This window comes from Canis lupus, chromosome 15 (genome assembly GCF_003254725.2).
Source record: "Canis lupus dingo isolate Sandy chromosome 15, ASM325472v2, whole genome shotgun sequence".
Classification (NCBI taxonomy): Eukaryota; Metazoa; Chordata; class Mammalia; order Carnivora; family Canidae; genus Canis; species Canis lupus.
The window spans coordinates 44,962,312-44,989,173 of NC_064257.1; the positions used below are offsets into that span (position 1 = coordinate 44,962,312).

Below are 26,862 nucleotides of genomic sequence, written 5' to 3' on the forward strand. Positions count from 1 at the left end.
AGGGCCATATCTGCATATGGCACTGATTTTCACTGTCAAGGTTACCTCTGTTACCTTCGCATTAACAGTCTGTGCATTATGTTAACAGATGATGGTGACCATTCAGCAACTTGTCAGTTCTTTGGATTACTTCCATATACCAGACAGGGTTATATTCAAGGTAAATGCCCTCATCTTGAACAAATTTGTTTGCTCTTTATCAAACAACCCGGGGAAAATTCAAATAAAAGAGCAAAAAAAAAAAAAAAAAAAAAAACCAAAAAAACCTAAAATTTTCTTTTCTGTGAGTAAATCCTGAGCTGTTTAATGGTCTCTAAATAATATACTATAATATATGTTGATGGAAGTGAAAATACAAAATACTAAATCCAATAATAAATATTAATGCTTATATATGTGTTAAACAGCAAAATTATACACATCCCCTTCTTGATCTTTTGGGGATTCCAGAGGCTCTTTATTCTTCATAAATTCTTACACTTTGACAAAATGTAATGTATCTTCCAAGTCATTAAATTAAGAAACTTGATTTTTGATTAAAAAACAATAAACAACAGCCATGTAGTGACAGGATAAATGGTGGTCTAGGCTTCACCATTTTAATTCCTTCAAGGGGTAGGCTTCCACTCGAGGGTAAATAAAATAAAAGCATTTATATAAAATAGAAATCTAGCTATTCCATTAGTAAGAACTTGATTTTAACTCAAATAGTAACTTGTACAGCAAGAATAATTTAACCTCTGAGGGATGGCAGAGAAGGAAATAATGGAGCGAACTGCAGTGTCATTTCTAGCATGAGCAGTTCAATTTGAGATGCGGTTAAAGTTAAAACAAATAAAAACTAAACACAAATGGAGGAAAGTGTTATTTTAAATTTAGGTGGAAATACACGGAGGTAGAAAATGACACAAAATAATGCATAGTTATGTGTATGATAAACCAATTTTACAAACTGCTTCCTGCCCTCCCCATAGCAGTTTTTTTAGGCTGTATGTTCCTCTGTTTGAAATATACCATATCTTCATTTTGATTCCATAGAGCATTCCCTCCAGAGAATTACCTAGAAAGGACCCTCTTCTCCCCATGGAAAACTATTTGATTCTTGAGGACTTTACCTACTCAGTTCAATTTGGTAGTGTAGATATGACTTCAGAGGTGGTTTGCAGCTAGTATATTTTGACATTTCTGCCAAAGATAAGATTAAGTATGAAATATCAAAATTACGTGTTAAAATAGATGCCATTTTACTTTGTTTCTTCCTGAATAGCCCTTCAGCTGTTGAGGCACATACATTTTTCCCCAGGCAAAATCCCCAGGCTAAAATAACTAAGCCTCATATCTTCAGGAAACCCAGCTTCCCAAACATATTCTGAGGTATCTATCAGCTGTCGTTTCATTCCATATTTAATCATGTAAATGTTACTTGAAAAAGGAAAAATACTCCACTTAAAACATTTTTTGTTGGGCAGCCCGGGTGGCTCAGCGGTTTAGCACCACCTTCAGCCCAGGGTGTGACCCTGGAGACCTGGGATGAGTCCCACGTGGGGCTCCCTGCATGGAGCCTGCTTCTCCCTCTGCCTGTGTCTCTGCCTCTCTCTGTGTGTGTCTCTCATGAATGAATAAATAAAATCTTAAAAAAAAAAAATTTGTCAACTGCTCATACTAGATATAATCCATGACAATACTTAATCTTCTATTCCTTCTGTTAAAATGCTGTTCTTTGTTTTAGCAACAGAGTAAGAAGTCACAAGGATTCAAGAACTAATCATTTTTGTACTCAAAATATAACTTTTCCTCCAGAAGTGCCTTCTTGAGTAGTGTGCTACCCTTCATTTGCCACTGGGGAAAGGACTCGCCCAACTGCTAAGATCCAATCCTATCACTTTGCAGTCTCAGACTCTCCAGCAACTTTGAGCCAAAGACCACCATTTTAAGCAGTGACAGATGTTCTGAAGGCTATTCCTCCAAAACTCAGGTAAGAACAAATGTTATTTTAGACGAACATAAATTTAGGAAACAAGTAAAAAAGATACATAAATAAGTAGCTCTTAAGATCTTTCACACCATCATAGATTAAAAAGAAATGTTTAAGACTTTACACTTAACCTCAAAGCTTTTAAAATTAAGAGAAATTAAAATGCATATTGAATCATCACAGTCTAACAAAGTCAACTTGATTTATGCCACAAGCATTTTTATTTAGCACATAATTCTATCACAAAAAGCTTATAGATTATTACCACAATACCCACTCAAGTATTAAATCATTACACATTAAGTTATTTTTTTTTTTAAGCTTTTTAATCTTTGTCAATTTATTTTTTTTTATATTTTTTTAATTATTTTTTTTTATTGGTGTTCAATTTACTAACATACAGAATAACACCCAAAGAGAGCTTAAGGGCAGCCTGGGTGGCTCAGCGGTTTGGCACCGCCTTCAGCCCGGGGCATGATCCTGGAGACCTGGGATCGAGTCCCACATAGGGCTCCCTGTGTGGAGCCTGCTTCTCCCTCTGCCTGTGTCTTTGCCTCTCTCTCTCTCTCTCTCTCATGAATAAATGAATAAAATCTTTAAAAAAATTTTAAAAAAAGAGAGCTTAATTGCCTATTCTTACAACTTAACTCTTATTTCAGATTAGAACCCATCCTGGAAAGCTACAGACAGAATGCTGAAATAGAATTAAGAACCGAAAGGTGAAAAATAGAGAAACAAAACATGACAGGGTAGAGGAGGAGGTAATATGAAAAGAAACCTATGAATAAGGAAGATAGATGAAATAAATAAAGCAGGAACTAGAAAACTAACACTCTTCACCTCCTTAAATTTGATAATGCTTATTTTCTTAAAGCATAATTAACCACTTCTCCATACACAAGGTGGTGGGAGAGGTGCCTCAAGAGATGATACTTACAGTAATGGTTCATAAGGTAAATGAGAGGAGAGGGAGAAAGGTGGAGGGAGAGCACCAATAGCCAATGAGGCAACTCAAGGTGAATACATTAACAGGTTAGTCACCAGCAACACTGGCAACTTCAGAAAGATTAAAAAATAATAATAATAGGAGTCTTCTCCTTTGCAAATCCCTCTGCTAAATGTATGTATAGACACAAACATGTATATTTTGGGTGTTAGGGGGAAAGCGGAGGAAGCAAGAAACTCCTTGAAAGGCAGAAATAAGAACTGCCCCCTGAACCACGACAGAATGGAATGTTCCTTCTACCATTGGACCCTAGTCCTGGAACTATGACTCTCATTCCTTCATTTTTTTTTTTTTTTTTTTTTTTTTATTTATGATAGTCACACACACAGAGAGAGAGAGAGAGAGAGAAGCAGGCTCCATGCACCGGGAGCCCGATGTGGGATTTGATCCCGGGTCTCCAGGATCGTGCCCTGGGCCCAAGGCAGGCGCTAAACCACTGCGCCACCCAGGGATCCCTCATTCCTTCAGATCAAATCCTGCTATATAACCAACTCCAAGGAAGTGACAATAACTTTGTGATACTGGGAAGTGTCTACTGGGACACTGTGATACTGGGAAGTGTCTAGATACTGGGAAGTGTCTACTGGGACACTGTGATACTGGGAAGACACTAGATACAAGTGTCTACTGGGACACTGTGATACTGGGAAGTGTCTATGAATAACTTGTCTAAAGTAAGCCATAACTTAGAAATATTTATGGTACAGTGGTCATAACTGACTCAACCCGCACTCAAAATAGGAAAACAGATAACCACTCTTGGGTGATAGTAAACAGTATTGTTGACAATGGGGCAGCCAGTAAAAGAAACACAGGTGTAAAGTACAAAAAACACTGATCACCCTTTGTCACTGAAGTAACACAAATTCAGCTCTTAAAAAAAAATACAGTTGCCTCTCTGGTTCTCTGTATAAGAAGCCAATTTTATTCTTGCTTCAATACTTAAATCTAGAAGCAAAGAGATAAATCAATTAATCCTTACAAACTGCTCCTAGGAGCTTCATTTTCCTCAAGGAGTTAAAAGAAGCCTTGACCACTACACAAAGAATATGAAATCTCTGTACTATATTGCTAACACATATCTCCAATTAGGTTTAAAGACATTTTTACAGCTGTTATGCCAAGTTTATATTACTAGATGTTAAAGAATGTGTTGTAGCACTTAAAAGCGCTAAAGCTGGCTCTTGATAACAATGGTTTATGATTATATCTCAAGGAAAGCAGGAATAAGGCTTTTACACAATTTTGTTGTTACATGATGATATTAAACAGAAACAAAAACAAGTGGCAAGGCCACCCAAAATCTTTTGTTCTCTTTTTTGATACTCTCATCTAGAGGCTAACATATCAAAAGTTATAATTAGATTTTTACCTATCCCTTGGAATAAATTCAGCTAAAAGCTTTTCGAGGCTTTAGGATTAAAAAACTCAAAACAGCAAATGTATTCACATTTTCTAAATCTATCTCTGTCTAAATAATGTAAAATTGTATGTATAAAGCAAACAGGTAAAGGATAGCAAGAATTTTTAATTAGTATTTCATTATAATACTAGTGTGAGAAGAAAGAGGTCAACTATTAATAAGGTACAGATTTCCCACCACTGGGATTTATTCTGAATTCATTTTAAGACCAGGAAGCTGTGATCTAAAAATCTCTACTCTAAAGCCATTAAAAGTTGAAGTAATTGTACTTTTAAAGTAAGGATTGGGGTTTTTAAGAACAGCTCTTCATACATTAAGCCATGTAGTTCCTGACTATTAATTTGTAATTTTGACTTAGAATCCTAATGCCCACTTTTTAAATGATAAATGATTATACAATGGATAGCACATCTATTTTGGATAATAACAGTGCTTAGAGATTTTAATCAAGCACATGGGTTCCTTTTCATTTCTCTTTTTTGTTATGTACACATCTCAAAACCACACAAAAGAAAACATAACAAAAAAGAAATATATTCACTAAAATTTAAGGTTATTCCAACAAAAGGGTTAATTAGAGAAACAAATTTTCTCAGACTGCTAATAATGGGAATGACACACATTATGTGCCCATAAGTAATTCTCAGGTATCTTTGATCTTCAGCCCCACGCGGTTTCTGTTGCCTACCGTAGCCTGGCCTCTGGGACTCTCTCAGAACCAGACATCTGGCTACTTTGTTGTTTTAGACTAATCTCCTCCCAGGAGAGCTCAAGAAATGACACCAGGCAAGGAGGGTCCTGGCAAGGGAAAAAACATTACGGTATTAGCAGATTTTTTTTCGAGTGGACAAGAGTATCAAAATTGTCTTCAAATTTCTACAGGGGTCTTAGAAGCTCTTCTGTTATGTGGTTTTACTATGGTGTAATTTTAATAGGATATAAATATTATATCTCTTATAAGGCCCATCAACTATCTTTAAGAATTCACTGAAAGTGAATCATTGAATCAAACAATGTGTAGGAGAAAGTTGTGGGGAAAAATACAAAATAGATTAATTCTTCACCCATCTGTTAGGGTTGGGTGATGACTGATAAAACAAAGATTTTAATTGTCAGATGAAGGGTTACACCGAAATTGTGGGATAATGTCTAAGATTTGCAAATACAAATACAAATTAGGCCAACTCCCTATAATATTTCTTCTTTTAATTGGGAGTTTTGGAAAGAATCTTAACTATCTACCAGAAAGGTTTTATTGAAGTGTACTTCTGTAAAGTGCTTCAGGGGAGAAACCAAGAGGGAGCAAGAAGTTTAAAAAAAAAAAAAAAAAACTTAAGTCAAGGATAAATATTATTATTATTATTATTTTGACAAATGTTAATTTTGAAGCAACACAGATCATCAATAGTTTCCCCCAAAACAACAAATAGTCATCATCAACATCTTAACTCCTTATTAGGTATTATTGTTCAATTCTAAAAATCTATACATTCTGAGAAAAAAAACATTAATTTACCATGTGTTACATAAATAGAATATAAGCCAAATGGGACAACTGCTTAATCTGTGAACTTTAATGTTTTATCCTAAAATTGCATTTTATCTAATATATTCAGTTAATACACGAAATCAAATGGTACACAATATGACATTTATATTCTTATACAGAATGACCAGAAACTCACCAGATTAGCTAAAACACCTAACGCATTCATCTCATAGGTCATAACTGTTAAAATAAAGTCCTTGTTTTGTATTTAAATTGCCTTTATAATACTAAAAGCACCAAACTATATAGTAACTTCTACGTCAGGCTGTATTTCATAAATTAATTATTTCAATACCCTATCATAACACCATCTACTCTGTTAACATCCATTATAATTACAGATGAAATTTTTCAGAAGATGAATGTAAAAAAGACAATCTTAAGCAATAATAATTCATTTACAATTAAATAATTCCCCAAGTAAAGCAAAAGACTTATATTAGTATGGAATATGTAAGTCACAAAAAGATAAATACTGTGTAATTCCACTTAAATGAGGTTTCTAGAGTAGTTACATTCACGGATACAGAAAATCAGAGAGTTGGTTGCCACAGGCTAGGGAGAGGGAGGAATGGAGAGTTATTATTTAATGAGTATGGATTTTTATTTTGGGAAGATGAAAAAGTTCTGGAGATGGACAGTGGGGATGCTTACACAACAATGTAAGTTTAAATGTATTTAATGCCAATAAATTATATCCTTAAAAATGATTAAAATGGTTAATTTTATGTTAGGTATATTCACCACGATTTTAAAAATTACATTAGATACAAAATAATATGAAAACTCAAAGATAATGAAAAATCAGAGCTCTTTTATTTTAAATATCTGTCCTTGACCAAAGATGCATAAATTTTATGAGAAGCATTGCCAATCACACCTTAATGTATATATTCTTATCGTCATTCAAGAAACAACAACAGAAAAAAGCACAAAATCAGTCTTGGAACACATTAGCAAAAAGGATTCCAGAAAATTCCCCTAAATGTCCAGAGTTTTGTACTTAGTATTAAGAAATTTGCTAGATAACAAAACTATTACTCAATGTTAATCTACATTTCCAAAGAATCAATAAAGGTAGAAAATTCAAGACAATCAATGAGGTATTTTTTTATAATACTGCACACTACTAAGTTATAATGGACCAGGTCTTCAAGTGGCTTCTAAATATCATATCATTTTGAATTATATTCAGTTTAGTTCCAGTATTAAGTATACTTAATTATATCCTGTTATTTCAAAATTATACCCATATAATTTTACATTAATTGTAATCAAGTTTAGTTGCATACAAAAAACTACTCTGAATAACAATGCTTATACAGGAGAGGTATGCTTTTCTCTTTCATGTAAAAGAAGTCTGGAGGTAGGCAAACCACGGTTTGGCATCCCCACAGTTCAAAGGACCCAGAATCCTATTCTTGCTGCTCCACTATGATTAGCAGGCTCTCTCAATCTAAAACTGCTCTTCAAGCTCTAGCCATCAAATCAACATTCCAGGAAGCAGAGGGAGGAAGGAAAATGAAGGCTGCACAACCCACTTTTAAGAAGACATCTTGAATGTGATATGCAATACTTCCATTTATATTTCACTGCCCAGAATTTAGTTTTATGGCTTTCAGAACACCAGAAATTCTAGTAAATACAGTTTTTAGCTGGATGACAGTGTGCCCAGATGAACGATGGGATTCTATTGAAAAGATGAAGGGAGAAAAGATATTAGAAAATGATCAGAGGTGTCTGATACATATATTAACCAGAATATCCAATTAAATACAACTACTATTGTTGGTAAATAAATGGGTTTCTTTAAAGGGTAAAATATTACTATGATTGGTATTAATTAGTATAATTTTATACCAAAGCATAGGAGTTGTTAAAAAATCACCATGATGAAAGTAAGAAATTTAAAATTGGGTCAATTGGGGCACCTGGCTGGCTCAGTAGGTAGAACATGTGACTCTTAATTTGGGGTCATGAGTTTGAGTCCCACATTTGGGGTGGAGTCTATTTTAAAATAAATAGGCAAAATAAAACTAGGTCAATTTGAGAAAATAATATCCAATTCAACAGACGGAATCATTTCCTTTCCTTGCAACACAGTGAATTTCCTTAAGTACGAATTGAGTGCTTACTAAATAAATGAATGGGGCAGATTCTTCCAATGAGCTAATATTCTGGGTTGGCTTAGACTGAGTCAATGCAGAAACAGAATATAACTTAGGTATGGACAATGATTATAGAATATTCTGTGTTGGCTTAGATTGAGTCAATGCAGAAATAGTCAATGATTTTCCATCATCCCACCTCTATCCTTTGCCACTACAGGGGAGTAGGGGAGATGTCAGAAAAGAAGCAAAAGAGTGAAAGTTAGGACAACTAAACCAATTTCCTATTAGACCCTAACACCCAGACCAAATGTAGAATTATTTCTACAGAATCATACAAGAGGGAGTTTAAATAGATGATGATTTGACGGTGACTGGAGATTGATTTTAGAGAGTTACAGTTATAGCTCAAGTTCCTCTCAGTTGGCCATCTATCTCCTTGACTTCTGCAATAAGCAAGACTTTAAAAAGTAGGTAGCTGTCTAGGAGGAAGGCCTGAGGATACATGACAGCAGCAGGCTTTAGGATGGGTCTTGTGATCACTGCAAAACAGAGTCACACATTAGTCATACGTTCCAAAGGAAGCTTCCTAACATCTTGCTGCTGAGGGCAGATGCCTCATGGAGTCCCATGGACCCTACAAATACCTGCTATACACAGAGCTAGTGTGGAAGGTAATCCCCCTGTCCTAGAAGACCTTTAGAGACTCTTATTGCCCGAGCAGATAGATCAACACTGATAGCTCCTAGAAGAAGGGATAGTGCCATAGAAGCACATGCCTTTGTCATTATAAGGCCAGGTTCACGATTTGGAAACCTGAGATGTCTCACTCTAGACTGAAATAGAGTTACGCTCCAAGGAAGAGACCACACAATGATGAGATGATGCTGAAGACAGTGACAATAACAAAAGCCCCAGGGGACCATGCAGAGACCTACTAATGAGTCCAGCTTGGTTAAGACTGGTCAGTAGAGGAACTAAAATGCATCAGAAGAAAAGAGGGAGAGACAATGATGAAAAGATAAACAGCAACAGGACAGGAATGAGAAAGGGAAAAGTTCAGAAGATAAAGACAGGTTTTAAAAAAACAAAAATAAAAATGAAGCTTTAAAAAAATCAAGTAGACTATCATAGTATTCTCTTCTCTCTCTTCCTACCCTTTTGAGGCAAAAGAAACAAGTGAAGCAATTTTAAGACCAGGGAAAGAAGGAAAGAAAATACTAAATGTTTTCTCAGGTATCATGATAAAACTATGGTTTTCTAAACCAATATTACATTTAACTTCTAACCCCAACAGTAGTAACATAACATTCAATAGAACAATCCAATACAATCCAATATAATCTCAATTAATTGTATCAAATAGACTTTCTAATCAACATATGTTTTAAAAGCCAATCATCCAATAGCATTATCTAATAGCAGTAACATAATAACAAAATAACTATAATGTTTTGTAATTTGCAAAGAATCCTCACATATGTTAATCATTTAACCAGTTAACACTAAACGATGTGCATCTATTGCTAGGAAATATTTTAAATAACTTAATCAATAGTATAGATTTAGGGAAGAAAGTGGGCATATATTAATATGGTTTCTAACATTGAAATTAATTTTTTATCTTTATTTAAATAACATTTAAAGAAAAAATACCTACATGGTATCTTACAGTTTTAGATACTAGCTAGAAAGGGCAATATTTGTGGCTGTGTTCTCGGTGGGATTGGCTTCCTGGTGGTAGAATTTGGATCTATGGTACCAAAACAAATTCAAAAGCCCTCTTGTATTTGAGGTATGAAAGGAAATCTCAGATTTGGTTACACTTTCTCATCTGGTAGGGAATGGAAATTGCTGAGATGAATTTGAAAACTCTATGACGAGGGTAGTGGTGATCTTTTAACTCTACAATGCTATGATGTATATAGGTTTGGCCTACTTGTGCCACAGACCCACCCACACCATTAGTGTGGTTGTGTTCGGGTGCTTGGTTTTTCTATTCAGATTTTATGTCTATGGGGCACAGGAAAGTGATCATTCTCCCACCAACTTACTATGAGGAAGCAACATGTGCAGTGAAACAGTCAGTCATAATGCAATTGCATCCTCAGCCAGCCTGCACTCCTGCTCCCAGAGGCAGGTAAATATGAGCCAGACCACCGGGACAGGATTGGTGAACAACACCCCTTCCATCAGGCCCATTCTCGTGATCTTCCAACCAGTTTATCTTAACCCCACTTGGAAAGCCTTTGAAAAAATTCCCTAACCACTGAGAGACAAGCTGAAAGCCTATCTCTTCAAGAACCATCTTGAGCAGCCCAGGTGGCTCAGCGGTTTAGCGCCACCTTCAGCCCAGGGCCTGATCCTGGAGACCCAGGATCGAGTCCCACGTCAGGCTCCTTGCATGGAACCTGCTTCTCCCTCTGCCTGTGTCTCTGCCCCCCCCCCCTCTCTCTCTCTCTCATGAATAAATTAAAAAATAAAAATCTTTAAAAAAAAAAAAAAGACAAGAACCATTTTTCTAACCAGAATCTGTGGGCCTGGCTCAAGCTCTAGGGACCTCTCCAACCCTCTCCTTACCTACCACAGAGCCCAACTGCTCATTCAAATCCACCTGTTTATGCTTCTGCCAATTTCCCCCATTTCATGACCAACCCCTATGAAAGCACACTACCACTGGATTTTCTTTATACTCTACCTCCCTGTTCCCCCAAAATATCAGCTCAGTGCTCTGTAAATTGCAAGTGTTCAATAATTTGTCTTAAGTTAACAGTACATTGTTCCTTTACCTCTCAGAACAATTTCAAACCATCATCTTTAATGAAGAGCCAACACAAGATCTTCCCTTGAAGGTGATTTCTTCTTTTGTGATTTCTGGAATTCTGTTGTTTTTGCTTGGGATATAATATGAAAGCATCCTGGAGAAGGAATACATACTTTACACCTGTGTGACTTTAGTCAAGTCACCTCACCTCTAAATCCTAATTTGACCAACTACGAAAATCAGGGCAATATAATACTAGTCTTATCTATAATTATCAGGAAGTTCAAAAGAGAAAATATAGGTAAAAGCATTTTACAAAATATGCAAAGTAATTTAAAATCTATTTATCACTATAGAAGATGACCTAAAGAAGTATTCTTACACATATTTTAATTCTCAATCTCCTGAAACTTCCATAGGAAAAAAATCACTGTTTTAAGGAAAATAATGTTTTGGGCAGCCCAGGTGGCGCAGCAGTTTAGTGCCGCCTGCAGCCCTGGGTGTGATCCTGGATATCCTTGATCGAGTCCCACATCAGGCTGTCTGCATGGAACCTACTTCTCCCTCTACCTGTGTCTCTGCCAATCTCTCTCTATGTCTCTCATGAATAAATTAGTAAAATTTTTAAAAAATGTTTTACCTCATCATTTGTGCCAAAAATATTTATCAAGTATCCACTAATGTCTTCTAATGTCAAAATCATTTCTCTCTACATGAGATATTTGACTAAATAGTTTAAGACTATCTGAAATTAAAAAAAAAAAAAAGAAAAGAAAAAAAAAAGACTATCTGAAATTAAAAAGGCAAGAAAACAGACTCAAGGTCCCATTCAGCTACTAAAATGTCTGTGTATATTTTTCATCACTTAGCAGGTTTGAAGATACAAGATCAACCTTAGAGAAATCTTTTATTTCCTTCCAGGCCTGATCAACCATATGAAAGTCTTCTATTTCCTTCCAAGCATTAGAAGTGTTCTATTTCCTTCCAAGCATTAGAAGCCTGCCATTTTGGAGATTGCCACCATATAAGTGGCTGTGGCTGCTGATGTTTACACAAAGCCCAAAAAGTGTGAATAACTGAGCGAAGTAAAAATATTGCAAGAGACAGTTAAGCATCTGCCTTCAGCCCAGGTCATGATCTCTGGGTCCTGAGATGGAGCCTCCGCGTCGGACCTCCTGCTCAGAGGGGAGTTTGTTTCTCCCTCTCCCTCTGCCCCTTCCCTTGTTCATGTTCACTCTTTCTCTCTCTCAAATAAATAAATAAAATCTTAAAAAAATATATGGCAAGAAACAGCCAATCATGTCTCTTGATTTTTCTATAAAAGTTTATGATATTTCCACAAGTTTATTTAATATAGGACAAAGTATAGCTAGATATGAATAACTGCCTTAATAAGACTTATTTAAATCAAGATCTGGATAGAGCTAGATTTAAACAAATTCTTTCAAAAATATTCATCAATTCAAATATATTTACTGTGCCCCTGACATCTGCCAAATACTGCACTAGATACTATACAACTGTAAATGAGAAATACACATTCCTTGCCATCAAATGGAATCTTCACTGAGATACACAGGCCTTTGCTGTGCTACACGTGCCTTGATGGGGTAAATCCCATGGTGCCCTGGCAGAGAGATGGGAAAGCTTCCTGAAGGGAGACCTGCAGTCAGGTAGAAAAACCAGTGCCTACACAACTTTGTAGGGATCATTTTTTAATACAACTACTGGCTTTTTTGGTCCAGTCATAAGTCAATCTTTATTTTTCTCACCTATATGGAGTACTGAGCCACGTATACATGGAGAGGTTTTAGCGCCACCTATCCTAGCTCCAATGTTAACTGAGGGACAGGCCAAAAAGGGAAGGATAGGAACCCAGGCACTGAGCAGAGGACCTGCTTTACAATCAATCACAGCTCCTTTTTCTGTGCTATGTGATGCTGGACAAGTTCCTTACCTCTTTGTGGCAGTTTTCTCATCTATAAAATGGGGATAATAATAGTACCTAACTCAAAAGGTTGTTAAAAGGATTGAAAGAGCTAATACAGGCAGAGCACATAGAACAAGGACTGGCACAGCATGTGCTATAAAAGCACTGGCTAAAACTATGGAAGGAGCCTCGGTGTCCATCGAAAGATGAATGGATAAAGAAGATGTGGTTTATGTATACAATGGAATATTACTCAGCTATTAGAAATGACAAATACCCACCATTTGCTTTGACATGGATGGAACTGGAGGGTATTATGCTGAGTGAAATAAGTCAATCGGAGGACAAACATTATATGGTCTCATTCATTTGGGGAATATAAAAAAATAGTGAAAGGGAATAAAGGGGAAAGGAGAAAAAAATAAGTGGGAAATATCAGAAAGGGAGACAGAACATGAAAGACTCCTAACTCTGGGCAACAAACTAGGAGTGGTGGAAGGGAAGTTGGGCGGGGGGGTGGGGGTGACTGGGTGACGAGCACTGAGGTGGGCACTGACGGGATGAGCACTGGGTGTTATTCTATATGTTGGCAAATTGAACACCAATAAAAAATAAATTTATAAAAAAAAAAAAAAAAAAAGCACTGGCTAGGGGATCCCTGAGTGGCTCAGCGGTTTGGCACCTGCCTTTGGCCCAGGGTGTGATCCTGGAGTCCCAGGATCGAGTCCCGCATCAGGCTCCCTGCATGGAGCCTGCTTCTCCCTCTCCCTCTCCCTCTCTCTCTCTCTCTCTCTCTCTCTCTCTCTCTCTCTCTCCCCCTCTGCCTGTGTCTCTGTCTCTCTGTGTCTCTCATTAATAAATAAATAAAATCTTAAAAAAAATTTTTTTAAAAAGCACTGGCTATTATTATTTTGATGACAAGAGCTTACTGTCATTGGAGATGTCTCTTCCTGTATGGGTTAGCGGCTAGCTAAACCCTCTTAGGGCACAGGAACTGCCCACAAAAGTAAGTTAACAGTGCCTTTTGGATTGTTGCAGTTCTTGGTAACTCCACCATCCTGCTGGGTCCTCTTCATCCCCCCAGGTCAGAAATTAGGGAAGTGCTGGGGAAAATGCTAGCATTCCTTCACACCGCTAAAGGACTTTGTCAAAATCTGAGGTTAGGCTCCTTCTAACCAGGGAAAGGCTCTTTTATTTAGCAAACAAGCTTCTAACTCAACTTCTTTCCTCTTTCTCTACTGATAGTCAACTTATAATGAATTAGGCCTGAAGTCCTAAAACTTTATCAACCATGGGCCAACTGTTTCTTAAAGTGGGCTCCTTTTGAACCTTCAGAAGTATTTCAAACACAATCTGAAAATGAAAAATTTTAAAAAAGAACTACATAATTCCTCCAACAAAAATTCTATCTTTGGTTATTTGCAAAAAAATGATATTGAACCAACAGGATTCACATCTCATTATAGACGACTTGGGCATTGCAGATCCTTTTTTAATTTTAATACCAGCTCTCATTTTTCATAAGAGAGTGTGACTATATACCCCACCTTTTTAATGGCAAGTGTACAAACACACGGCAGAATAGTTGGTAATTAAAACTGTTGAGGAACTGCAAATATCGCACCTTGGAGGAACAAAAAGAATAAATGCATGCCAACAAAGGCAGAGCACAAATGTAATGAGTATTTATGGTGACTTATTTTGATAAGGCATATTATTCATTCCCTGTTGTCCCTGATAAGGGGAGCCACAAAAATTGAAGTGTTTTTCACAGGCTAACTCATTATGTATTCAAAAAACATGACTATGCATAAATATATAAATATGTTTTACCTCATACAGTTAATTTCTCAGACTGTTTTTCAGAATTAAACTATCATGGTACTATCTGAGAAAATGTACGATTTTCAAAACAGTGTGAACTTAATTAATGTAATTGTAATTAGACAGGAACTTTGTCTTAGAGTTAGTGTCTGAAAGATCATTAAATAAGCAACTCTATGGAGCATCAACTGAAAACTTCCCACAATAAGTTCTCTTAACAAAATTTAAAATGTACTTGCATTAATGAGAAAATATTTCTTATCTAGGCAGAATACTGTTCGAGTCTTTTCCACTTTCTTCTGGCAAAGTAAGTTTATAAAAATATCCCTAAAGGAGAGATTGAGAACACAAACTTATGGAAATTACTGTCAGGTAAGTGACTTCACTATTGTTTTGAACAACTCTTTTGGGACCATTACATGACTATGATGAAATTGGAATCACTTTCTAGTTTCCCCAAATACTCCTTTGCCATTGTTAGTATGGATACCCTTGTACAGCATTAAAAGGATCAAAGAAAAGCAGTTCCTGAATAGAAAATTCAAAAATTGATTGGAGAGCCAAATACAAGCAAAAATATCTGATAAAGGGTAGGTGTCATGACAGAGGTACAAAAGAAGTACCATGGAAGGCAGGAAAGATTAATTCTGACTGGGCATCTGCAACAGCTTCTAGAAAAGAAATGGTATTTGATTTAGGCCTTGACCGATAAGCAGGACTTCATCTGGTAGATATGGGGGACGAAGAGGTCTGTACTGAAGGAGCAGATTGTTCAATTGAGCTGACAACAAACAGCAGAAGAGTTGATCAGGAACACAAAATTCCCAGGGTGGTCCAAGGACCAACACCAAAGGAGCCATCTACAAGTGACAGGCAGTCAGGAATCCCCCTTTAGAGAGACCAAAGGCCAATGAGTTTGTCCAGAAGATCAGAAGAGCTGATGCAAGAGGAAATATGGATGGCAGGTTTCTACCACAATTTAGGAAAGTATTTTTCAAACTGTGGTTCACAAAATCAATTTAGTGAATACTGATTGGCATTTTCTTTCCAAAATGGAAGAGAGGAAAGGAAAAGGAAGGGAAGAAAGAGGAGAAAGAGGGGATCCCTGGGTGGTTCAGTGGTTTAGCACCTGCTTTTGGCCCAGAGCGTGATCCTGGAATTCCAGGATCAAGTCCCACATTGGGCTCCCTGCGTGGAGCCTGCTTCTCCCTCTGCCTGTGTCTCTGCCTCTCTCTCTCTCTCTCTCTCTGTCTCTCATGAATAAATAAAATAAATAAAAGAAGAGGAGAAAGGTGGATGGAAAGTGGGGGAAGAAAGGGGAAGAGAGAGTGAATTACATAATAGTGTTACTATGGAAACTCTTCCATTTCTATCAGTGGGTTCCATCTAAAAAAAAAATTAAATCACTTATTTAGAGGGCCAATATCTTGTCGTTTGATTAGAATGCAGCTCAGTCCCACTCAATATATTCACACTATTAGTTTGGATCCAAGTGTTCTTAGTCATGAATAATCTGCTTGAAAAATCTTACTCCACTAAGCAGGATGTTTTCATTAGGTACATCAGAGACACAACCTGATGTCTTCATAATGCAAGTAAAGCTTAAAAGGATCATTTTCAAAATCTGTAGCAATGCAGTAAAGATTTAGCTTGATTCCTTTAGTCTGATAGATGCTGAACACATTCATATAAAAGATACATGTATAATACATCCTTTTTTATGAAGCATATAATCTCATAGGGAAAGTTAAGTTGAGAAAGCATAAAGATCTACAATTAATGCAATAAAGTCAGTCATATTTCACCAAGAAGCAAACAGCTTAAAATAACAGGTTACCTCCTCCCATATCTCTTAGCATAAATTCAGACAACAAACTAATGGTTGCCAGAAGGGAGGGTGATAGGATGGGCAAAATGGGTTTAGGGGAGTGGGAGGTATAGGCTTCCAGTCATGGAATGAATAAGTCATGGGGATGAAAGGCACAGAACAGGAATACAGTCAATGGTATCGTAATAATCGCTGTATGATGACAGATGGTAGCTATACTTGCAGTGAGCATAGCACTGCATATAGACTTATCAAATCACTATATTGTGTATCTGAAACTAATGTAACATTGTGTGTCAACTTCAATTTTAAAAGATAAATAAATCAAATATATAGGTCCTTTTATTTTTTTTTCCCAAAGTATTTTCATCTAAAACAACCATGTTGGGGCAGCTGGCTGGCTCAGTCGGTGAAGCATGGAACTCTTGATATCAGGGTTGTAGATTCCAGCCCCATGTTGGGTATAGAGATTACTTAAAAAGAAAATCCTGGGCAGCCTGGGTGGCTCTGCAGTTTAGCGCTGCCTTCAGCCCAGGGCGTGTTCCTGGAGTCCCAGGATAGAGTCCCATGTCAGGCTTCCTGCATGGAGTCTGCTTCTCCCTCTGCCTGTGTCTCTGCCTCTCCCTCTCTCTTTCTCAATCTCTCTGATGAATAAATAAATAAAATCTTTAAAAAAAAAAATCCTTAAAATAAATAAATAATTTTTTACAATAAAACAACCCTGTCTCCTGAAACCAATATTACACTCTATGTTAACTAACTGGAATTTAAATAAAAGTTTGGAGAAAAGTAAGTGAATAATCTGTCTACACACAATTGATTAAAAAGCTAAAAAAGAGAATACCAAGGATCACAGAACTGGTTAGGAATAGGACCAATAGAAGAAGCTAAGTCTTTCCACATCCAATTTATTGATATTTCCATAACTCCATAGTTCAACAAATCATTGAGAGTAAGCTCCTATTTTCAGTAGTAACAACTTTATAAGTATATACAAATACATGAGTGGCTAGCATGTAGTCAATGCACAGAGATAAGCCACAAAGCCTAAAAAAGGTACATGCCCAGAATTTGAAAATACAGGTAAAAATAGTCAAATTCCTTATAATCAGATACAACAAATATGAATATTAAAAAAATTAGATTAGCCAAGAAAAAAGCTGTAAGTATGTTGTTTAAACTAGTGTTTCCTCAAGATCACTAATGAATCCAGGGTACCTCCCTTAAAAGGAAGTTTGATATTTAAAATGTAATTAACTGAAATAAACAAAATTATTGAAAATATCTTATATGGGTCCTAATATATACAGACATTCTGATACTGAAAAAGAATTAGATAACAAATTTTCAATGTAGGACAATTCAAGGGAGACATGGTAACCTGACTGTTTTTGTGGTTGGTCAGTTTGTTGACTGGAATGGAACAAGGGTAGTTTTCCAGGCTTTACAGTTTATTTTATTTATTTATTTATTTATTTACTTACTTACTTACTTATTTATTTTGGCTTTACAGTTTAGAGGAAACATCCTGCAAATCTATTCAATCCCCTTTATCTAGTTCTAAATTCCCAAAGCAACCTTTCTACTACTAATACATTTCCCCATGCCTTTTCATTCCCAGAAGGTAATCTTGAATATCTGACTAATATTTCAGGTTATGGTAAGAAATATTTATATAAAAAATATTGAAGAACTATAATATAAACTAATAAACTGGTATTATCCAGCTTATTAAAATAAATTTATTTAAACACTATCACTTTATATTATAATTTACTATTTATGCTTTATATTACTAAACTGAAAACTCTATGAAGGTACTATATATAGCAGCACTCAACACATATATTTTTTAAAAGATTTTATTTATTTATTCATGAGAGACACAGAGAGAGAGACAGCCAGAGACAGAGGCAGAGGGAGAAGCAGGCTCCATGCAGGGAGCCTGACCTGGGACTTGATCCGGGGTCTCCAGGATCATGCCCTGGGGTGAAGGCTGCACTAAACTGCTGAGCCACCCGGGCTGACCTCAACACATATTTTTGAACGAGTGAATGAAGTGAGTAAATGAGTAAACTCAGAAGATCAAATTCTGATGAGTGAAATAAGTCAATCGGAGAAGGACAAACATTATATGTTCTCATTCATTTGGGGAATATAAATATTAGTGAAAGGGAATAGAAGGGAGGGGAGAAGAAATGGGTAGGAAATATCAGAAAGGGAGACAAAACATAAAGACTCCTAACTCTGGGAAATGAACTAGGGGTGGTGGCGGTGAATGGGTGATGGGCACTGAGGGGAGCACTTGACGGGATGAGCACTGGGTGTTATTCTGTATGTTGGCAAATTGAACACCAATAAAAGATAATTATTAAAAAAATAAAAAAAGAAGATCAAATTCTTGAGAAAGCAATAACTAGATGATTTCATCAATGACAAATCTCTACAAAGATGATGCTATGATGCTGATGCTTGTTTAATATGTTCCTGAGCAATTTGTAATTACTTCTGCATATGATTTCATGAGATCCCTATAAGCAATCCTATGAAATAAGAATGCAAAGATTATTTGGATGAGGAAACCAAGGCTTAGAGAGGTCCAGGGTTTACCTGGTGTGACCACTCAGACCACTAAGTAAGTAAAAGCAGGTATCAAACACCTGCTTTGATTCCTTGGCAAATGCACCCTTTGCTAAAAATCAGATGGCCTAGCAGCACGGCCACAGCACTTTGGTGATGTTGCACCACAGTGTGTTAAGCTGGCATTGGTTAATGATCAGGACTGGTCCTTATGTCCGAGGCAGAGATAGACCGAAAGGGGGGCGGTGGTGGTGATGTTGGTGGTCAAACAACTTCAGCTATAGAAAAGACCCAGAAACGGGAATCTGACAATGCTAAACAAAGTGTTTGAAGATCAGGTACCTGGAAGACATTCCCATTAGGATGGAAAAGGAGCCAGACAAGAAAAAAAAAGGAATGATCAGAGACAGGAGGAAGAGAATTAGGAGAGAAGAGTGTCAGGGAAGCAAAAGGAAGCAAGAGGCAAGTAGCTATGGTGTCAAAGGCTACAGTTAAATCAAGGAAAATAAGGACTGAGAATGAGCCACTAGATCAGGTAAACACAGATCACTGCCAACCATTAAGGGGACCATCTTGGTTAGAATGGTAGAAATGAAAGACAAATGAGAGAATTCTAAGTTACATACAAAATTCTTGAGCAATCTCGGTATGTTTCAAACAAGTTTTATAGCAGCTTTAAAACAAACACAGGCAACTTTTTGTAAAGCTTCTAAGAATGCTAACCCCACCCAGAAGATGAGACTAGGGTTAAAAGGTACATATAGCAGAAGAGTAGGGCCCTGCAATTTCTCACTGCTGCTGCTGTTCTGTTCTTCCATCTGCCAGAGAGGAAGAACGGTTACCACCCTAGAGAGCACAGGAGGCTGCAGAGAAACAAGTGCACATAACCCAGCTTACAAAAGGGCTCAACACTGATAGCCTTTTTCAGAAACGAGATTTCTCCAGGAGGCCATTTAACTTCCATTGCAAGCAAAAGCACTAACGGACCCCATTTAACAGAAGAGAAAGGCAAGGCACAGAAAAGCTGAGTGATTGCTAAAGCTAAGACAGTGACTGACAGGTCAGGTTTCCTTCTCACTTCAAGTCGGCTCTCTGCTGATCAGATCTACTCTAAATGCCTTTATAAATGTTTCAATGAATCTTATCTTCATGCATTGGATTAGCAAGATCAACTCCCCACTGATAATGCAAAATAACCCTGAAATGTTTCATGCCTGACTGATAAGCCAGAAATTGAACTTTCTGTCTCCATTTGGACTATGATGATCTTGATCTTTCACCTCTAGCAAAAATCTTCTCACAGCTGTAATTTTAAAGTTAGTAATGAGTGCTTCATTTGCTTTCCAAGCAGACAGAACACCTTTTTTAAATACACTCAGACTGCCATGACCTTCGTCTATGACTTAAAGAGTTCACCACATGTAATAATTTTCTTTGCTCAAGAGACATTCTTAAATTTTCTTTGAAGAGATTTGGGCAATAGCCCCATTGATGAAATTAAACACATGCACACTTTTTAACTTAATTACCTTTCTGCTATACCTGAAATCAAAACTTTTCTTTCAATGTGTTTGGAATTCCACATGACTACCAAAGGGTTTTAAAATCCTTCAACCTGCTAATTAAAATATAACAAAAATGCTAACTAAATACGTTTACATTAAAAGAAGCATAACATCTTAACCCTAGACTCAGCAAAGGAACAGCCCTACTGCCTTCAAGAAGCAAACACAGTCCAGATTCCTAAACTCAAGTTCTGACTGTCCTACATAGGTGAGTGAGGCTCAACTCACTTGGGGTTCATTTTAGGTTTTTTCTACACCAAAAATGGAAAACGACAATTTGATAAGAAAAAAAAAAAAAAAAGAAAAAAAAAAGGACCAATACAAAGCCATTTTACTCTGCTTTACCTCTTTTTGTGAGGTTTATATCATGAAATACAGGTTTTGAGTAGTATAATATCACACTAAATGTAGACTTCTGAAGGCAGATCTCATTCTCCTTTTATGCCCTGTGGTAGAAGGCAGTGTCTACATAAAGTGGGAGCTTAACTTCTGATTGAGTATTATATTTCTAAAGCTAGAAGGCTAGTGAACACAGCAGTGTTTATTATGCTTTAAACTGTATATATGTTTTACACACCTTTTGTAGATATAATTCATAATTTTTAAAGGAGAATGCTGAGGATCATCCACCATACATTCTAATTCAATAGATCTAAGGTAGAGATAAGGATACCCCCCAACCCCCCACCCACAGAATCTATGGGATTCACTTTGAGAAACAGAAAATAAACGAACCAACATAAATAACATGCATGTAATCAGTACACTACAGTGGTCAGTGTACCTTATTTTCATAGTTCAAACTACCAGGCTTATTAGCTTTAAACACAGATTAGAGTTTAGCATAAAATACTCTCAGACCTGACCGGAAACTCTTCCTACCTTGCCCTGATTTTTACTTATTATGATTCTTAATGCTTTTCTTTTTATTTTTTCCTTTAAATATTTGAAGGCAGAAATCCTTAATTATATTTCTCTCTTAACTGGTTTAATGCTCAGACTCAGAAAATTTTACAAGGTTGTACAGTTTTGCATCTTTACTCAGGAACCCAAAACCTAGTATTTACTACACATTTTTAGTCATTGGCTATTAGCTGAATCCTTCCTTTTCTCAGCTTGCAAAAGAAGAAATACTGAAGCAAAGAAGGATAGTGTAATTTTTTTCCAAACCCTACCTTTCCAGCTTTTTTCATGTAACAGCAGCATAAGTAACAGAGAAATGAAATATCTCTATAACAACAGCATGAAAACTACAGAACTCTCTCCAAACTTGGAAAAATAATGTACCAGTTTCTTGAAGAAGAAACTTCTTTCATAATCCCTGTGGTATTTACTATAAGGCAGAAGTTCCATGAATTTAAACAGAATGATTCCCTTAGCAAGTCCCCTAAGGTTTTAAACATCTATAAAGCTGTGTGTATGTATGTGGGGGGGGGGGGGGGGGGGGATCTTATCTTTTACCACAGAACTTTACATTCGGAACATAAATGTAAACGAAACAAATGTATACAGTGGTAAACAAAGAATTAGTGTTTATTTCATGTCTCCCACATTACAATAAAATAGAAAACACGTTGACCTATCACTTCCTTATATTTGGCAATGAATCAGGGTTCACCAAGTCTTACTACTTTTTCTGTTATTTAAAAAAGGAACTAAAATTGCATGTGCACGTGCACACACACACAAGTGCTCACATGTAGACACACATATGCACACACACACGCACTACCATATAACCACCAATCAGACTGTGTCAACCACACACCCTATAATCACGGTATTGAAAAGTACATTTAAAACACTGGAATGAATAAATAATGATCACAAAAAAAGAACCTAGCCATGTTTCTAATATTTAAATGGAAGTAGTTTAAAATTTAAAAGCCACAAAATAAGACTGTCAGTCAGCTATGCCCTTAAACAATCTCATTTTAATATCTAAAGGATATGCTAGCATTCCAACATATATGCATTATTATGCACATACGTTTACTTTCTTTTGCTGCTAAAAATGATTATAAACTCCAGTTTATAATCACTGAAACAAAAATAATCTAACTTATAAAAACAAATTGTTTTTTAACTTTAACTAGGAATAGTAAGGCTATTTCTTGCTGAAGTACAAGCTGTGAGTTTAAGGAATGTGATAACTTTGAAATCATGACAAAACCTTTTGGTAACCAACAGTTTTAGGAAAAAAAAATAAAATGAAAGGTGTATAAGTAACAGAAAAAACTTCCTTCTAAGTTATATAGAACAACTCTGCAAAATAAATATGAAATCATTTCAAGTGACTCTATTACACCTGCATACATCCCCCAAATCATTAAATACAAATATGTTACACAATCTCACATTTCCTTTAATACATGAGAGCATATACTAAACATATGTGTTTATATTAAAGATGTATATACAAATATTTGAAAGCATAAACTAAATGTAAACAACTTTGATAACACGAAATCTAGAAGGAAAGTTTTCTTACATGTTACAACTACTGCAGAGAACAGTTTGAAAGGACAGTGCAACATGGAAATGTGCCCGGTAGTTTTCCTACCATGTTGAAATGCATGAGAGTATAGGTCTGCTGCATGCAAGGCAGAACAGAGAATCACAGAGAAGTAGAATCAAAACCTTTACCTAATGGTACCTGACAGTGGACTCTGCTTTTGGGCCTTTTCATTTTACTTGCACCAATTTACAATGCATCCTTAGATTAGATTATTTCCAATATGTTATAGAAAAGATGAATCTTCACATTTACTTCAGCAAAAGCTTATATTCAGTTACCTTATAACATTACTTTAGAAAAACATTAAACTTAAAAGTATCTAATATCTTTACTTGAAGATCACTTTCTTCTACAATCTGATATAAATATTTTAAAAGTCTATTCATTTCATATCAAAAGAGACAACCCAACTGGACTTTGCAAGCTCAATTTTCAATATCTATGAAAATTGTAACTTACTCCCCAGGACTACAAAAATGCTCAATGATGATAGAGTCGCACAATATAATCATTTAACAAACTAAACCAATGATATTAGAAAACAAATTCAACATTATTATCATGCAACATCAATGCAAATAATTTAAATATCTACTGGAGAATAAGCATGTAAATATAATTTCTAATGCTATATATATATTTTTTTAATATATATTTTTTAAATTTATTTATGATAGTCACAGAGAGAGAGAGAGAGGGAGAGACATAGGCAGAGGGAGAAGCAGGCTCCATGCACCGGGAGCCCGACGTGGGATTCGATCCTGGGTCTCCAGGATCGCGCCCTGGGCCAAAGGCAGGCGCCAAACCGCTGCGCCACCCAGGGATCCCTAATGCTATATGTTAATGTCAAGAAAATGAGTGAACTTTGAACTTTTGCCAAAAGTCATCTGAGAACAAAAAGGATTTTTAGTTTTAAAGCACTTAAGGGAGTCACATCAGAGAGAAAGAGACAAATGACAACTTTAAGCCAATTAACACTGGTCTCAGTGTTAATTATACCAAAAAAGACCCTTTCCTCAGTCTTCAAAAGCAGTAGAAAGATAATCATGACAAAGACAGTCTAAGACTCCTGTAACTCCTCTAGCTCACTAATTATGTGGCAACTAAAAAGAACTATCCAGCATAATGAAACTCTGGTTAAATCCAACTCTGTAAATTCCATTTCTACACTAAGAAACTAAATGTGGCTAAGAGAAAGCATGATGCCAGGCTTCATTTTTTTTGAATTTTATTTATTCATGAGAAACAGAGAGACAGAGAGAGACAGAGACACAGAGGGAGAAGGAGGCACCATGCAGGAAGCCCAAGGTGGGACTGGATTCTGAGGTCTGGGACCATGTCCTGAGCCAAAGGCAGAAGCCCAACCACTGAGACACCCAGCCATCCCCAGGCTTCATTTTAAATGCATGACCATAGGTTTCAGCTGGTTCCTTAGTGCTTCCAGCAATGCTACCATACTCTCCAGTTAATTCACCCTCCTAGATGGTAATTGCAATTTTATCCTCTCATCTCAAACATAATACCCCCTACTCCAACATCACTTTCAGCTGCTGAGAAAAAAAGTGAAAATCAGAAGAGTACATGGGCAGCCCGGGTGGCTCAGAGGTTTAGCGCCGCCTTCAGCCCAGGGTGTGATACTGGAGACCGGGGATCGTCAGGCTCCCTGCATGGAGCCTGCTTCTGCCTGTGTCTGTGCCTCTCTCTCTCTCTCTCTCTCTCTCTCTCTCTCTCTGTCTCATGAATAAATAAATAAAACCTAAAAAAACAAACAAACCAGAAGAGTACAAAGAAAATGAGAAGAGAGCTAAGAAACAAAAAATCATCACAACTCCCAAGTATACCCTTTCTACCCATTTTCATGGATCTCTATCCACACACTGTCTTTTCTCCAGTTATCATCAATAAATGATCCAAGCTCCTACTGAAGTTCATGCAACCCAATACCATTCTCTTCCTATTGACCATATAAATTACTTCAGCACTCTCTTAAATCAACAACTTCCTCTCAACTATATAATCCCCATTATGATGGAAACATACTATCATTTCTGGGGGCATCTAGATGGTACAATGAATTAAGCATTCTACTCTTGATTTTGGCTCAGGTTGTGATCTCAGGGTCATGAAATTGAGCCCCACTCAGCACTCAGGGGGGAGTCTGCTTGAGATTCTCACTCCTTCTCTGCCTCTCCTGCTCATGCTCTATCTAAAATAAATAAATAAATCTTTAAAAAAAATACTGTCATTTCTGCATTTAAAAAAATCTTGACCTCATATCCCTTTTTAAATATAGCCCCATTTCTCTCTTTCCTTTTGTAACAAAGGACCTCAAAACAGTTGTGTATACTTTCTGTCTCTAACTCCTCTCCTCTTATTCTTCCTTGAGCCCATTCCAAATAAGCTTTTGTCCCTACTCCACAAAACCACTCTGGTTGAAGTTACCAATAACCTCCATGTAGCTTAATTCAATGGTCAATTCTCAGAATTCATTTTACACAAGTCATATCAGGAATTTGACATGGCTGATTACACCCTCCTCCTTCCAACACTGGCTTCCAGGATACCACACTCTCTTTTTTCTCCTTCTGTCTAATCTTCTCTGTTGCCTTTGCTGGTTACTCCTCATTCTGTGACCTCTTAATGTTGGAGGGTCCCAGAGCTCAGTCCTTGAACTTCATGTCCTTTCTAACTATGCCCTCTTCGCAAGTAATCTCATCCAATTTTTGCTTTAAATGCCATTCGATTAAAAAAAAACAATAGAATGGATTAATGAAACCAAGAATTGGTTCTTTGAGAAGACCAGCAAAATTGTTAAATCTCTAGCAAGATTCACTAAAAAAGAAAGAGGGAGTACCCAAATAAACAAAGTTACTAATGAAAGAGGAGAAATAACAACCAACACCACAGAAATACATTTATAACAGAGTATTTTTAAAAACCTATATGCCAAAAAGTTGGACAACTTAGAAGAAATGAATAAATTCCTAGAAACATATAACCTACCAAACTGAAGCTGAAAGAAATAGAAAATTTGAACAGATCAATGAAATTGAATCAGTAATAAAAAAAAAAAACTCAAAAAATAAAAGTCCAGGACCAGACAGCTCCATAGGCAAATTCTACCAAACATTTAAAGAGTTAATATCCATTTTTTCAAACTATTCAAAAATACAAGAGGAAGGAAAACTTCCAAATTCACTCTATGAAGCCAGCATTACCCTGATGCACAAACCACATAAAAACACTACAAAAAGGAGAACTACAGGTTAATATCTCTCATGAATATAGATGTAAAAATCCTCAACAAAATATTAGCAAACTGAATCCAACAATATATTTTTAAAAACCATATACCATGATCAAGTGGGTTATCTTCCTGAGGCAGAAGGGTGGTTCAATATTTGCAAAGCAATCAATGTGACATGTCACATCAATAAGAGAAAGGATAAAAACTATATGATCAGTTCCACAGATCCAGAAAAAGCATTTTACAAAGTACAACATCCACTCCTGATAAAAACCTTCTGCAACCCCATTCTTTCACTTACTCAGTCTAAAGTCCTGGAGTCATTCATGACCTCTCTGTTCCTCTCATATCCCACATTTAATTCATCAGCATATCCTCTACATCCAGTATCCAACCACCTTTACTACCTTCACTACCATCCTACTCTTCGAAAGACATTGGTTGAGAAAATGAAGACAAGCTACAGACTGGTAGAGAATATTTACAAAGCATAGATCTATGAAGGACCTGCATCTAGAATATATAAAACTCACAACACTGATCAA

General features: G+C 36.4%; 1 protein-coding gene across 20 annotated transcripts in view; it reads right to left on the reverse strand.

The window, feature by feature from the left end:
• SLC10A7 (solute carrier family 10 member 7) overlaps nucleotides 1-26,862 on the reverse strand; it is a 242,850-nt gene that overhangs the window by 197,339 nt on the left and 18,649 nt on the right. For 4 of the 20 annotated variants that reach the window (XR_004804912.2, XM_035698737.2, XM_035698734.2 and 1 more), the window contains exon 5: nucleotides 5,093-5,202. The exons of 13 other annotated variants lie outside the window; for them this stretch is intronic. Coding sequence is in view for 6 of the 7 variants with exons in the window: in XM_035698737.2 (XP_035554630.1) it covers nucleotides 5,093-5,202 (110 nt within the window). In the remaining variant the exon portion in view is untranslated. Of the gene's footprint in view, nucleotides 1-5,092; nucleotides 5,203-5,963; nucleotides 7,644-10,850; nucleotides 10,980-26,862 lie in introns of those variants that run through there. 3 more of the 20 variants (XM_025439534.3, XM_035698739.2, XM_025439538.3) reach the window with 3 other exon arrangements.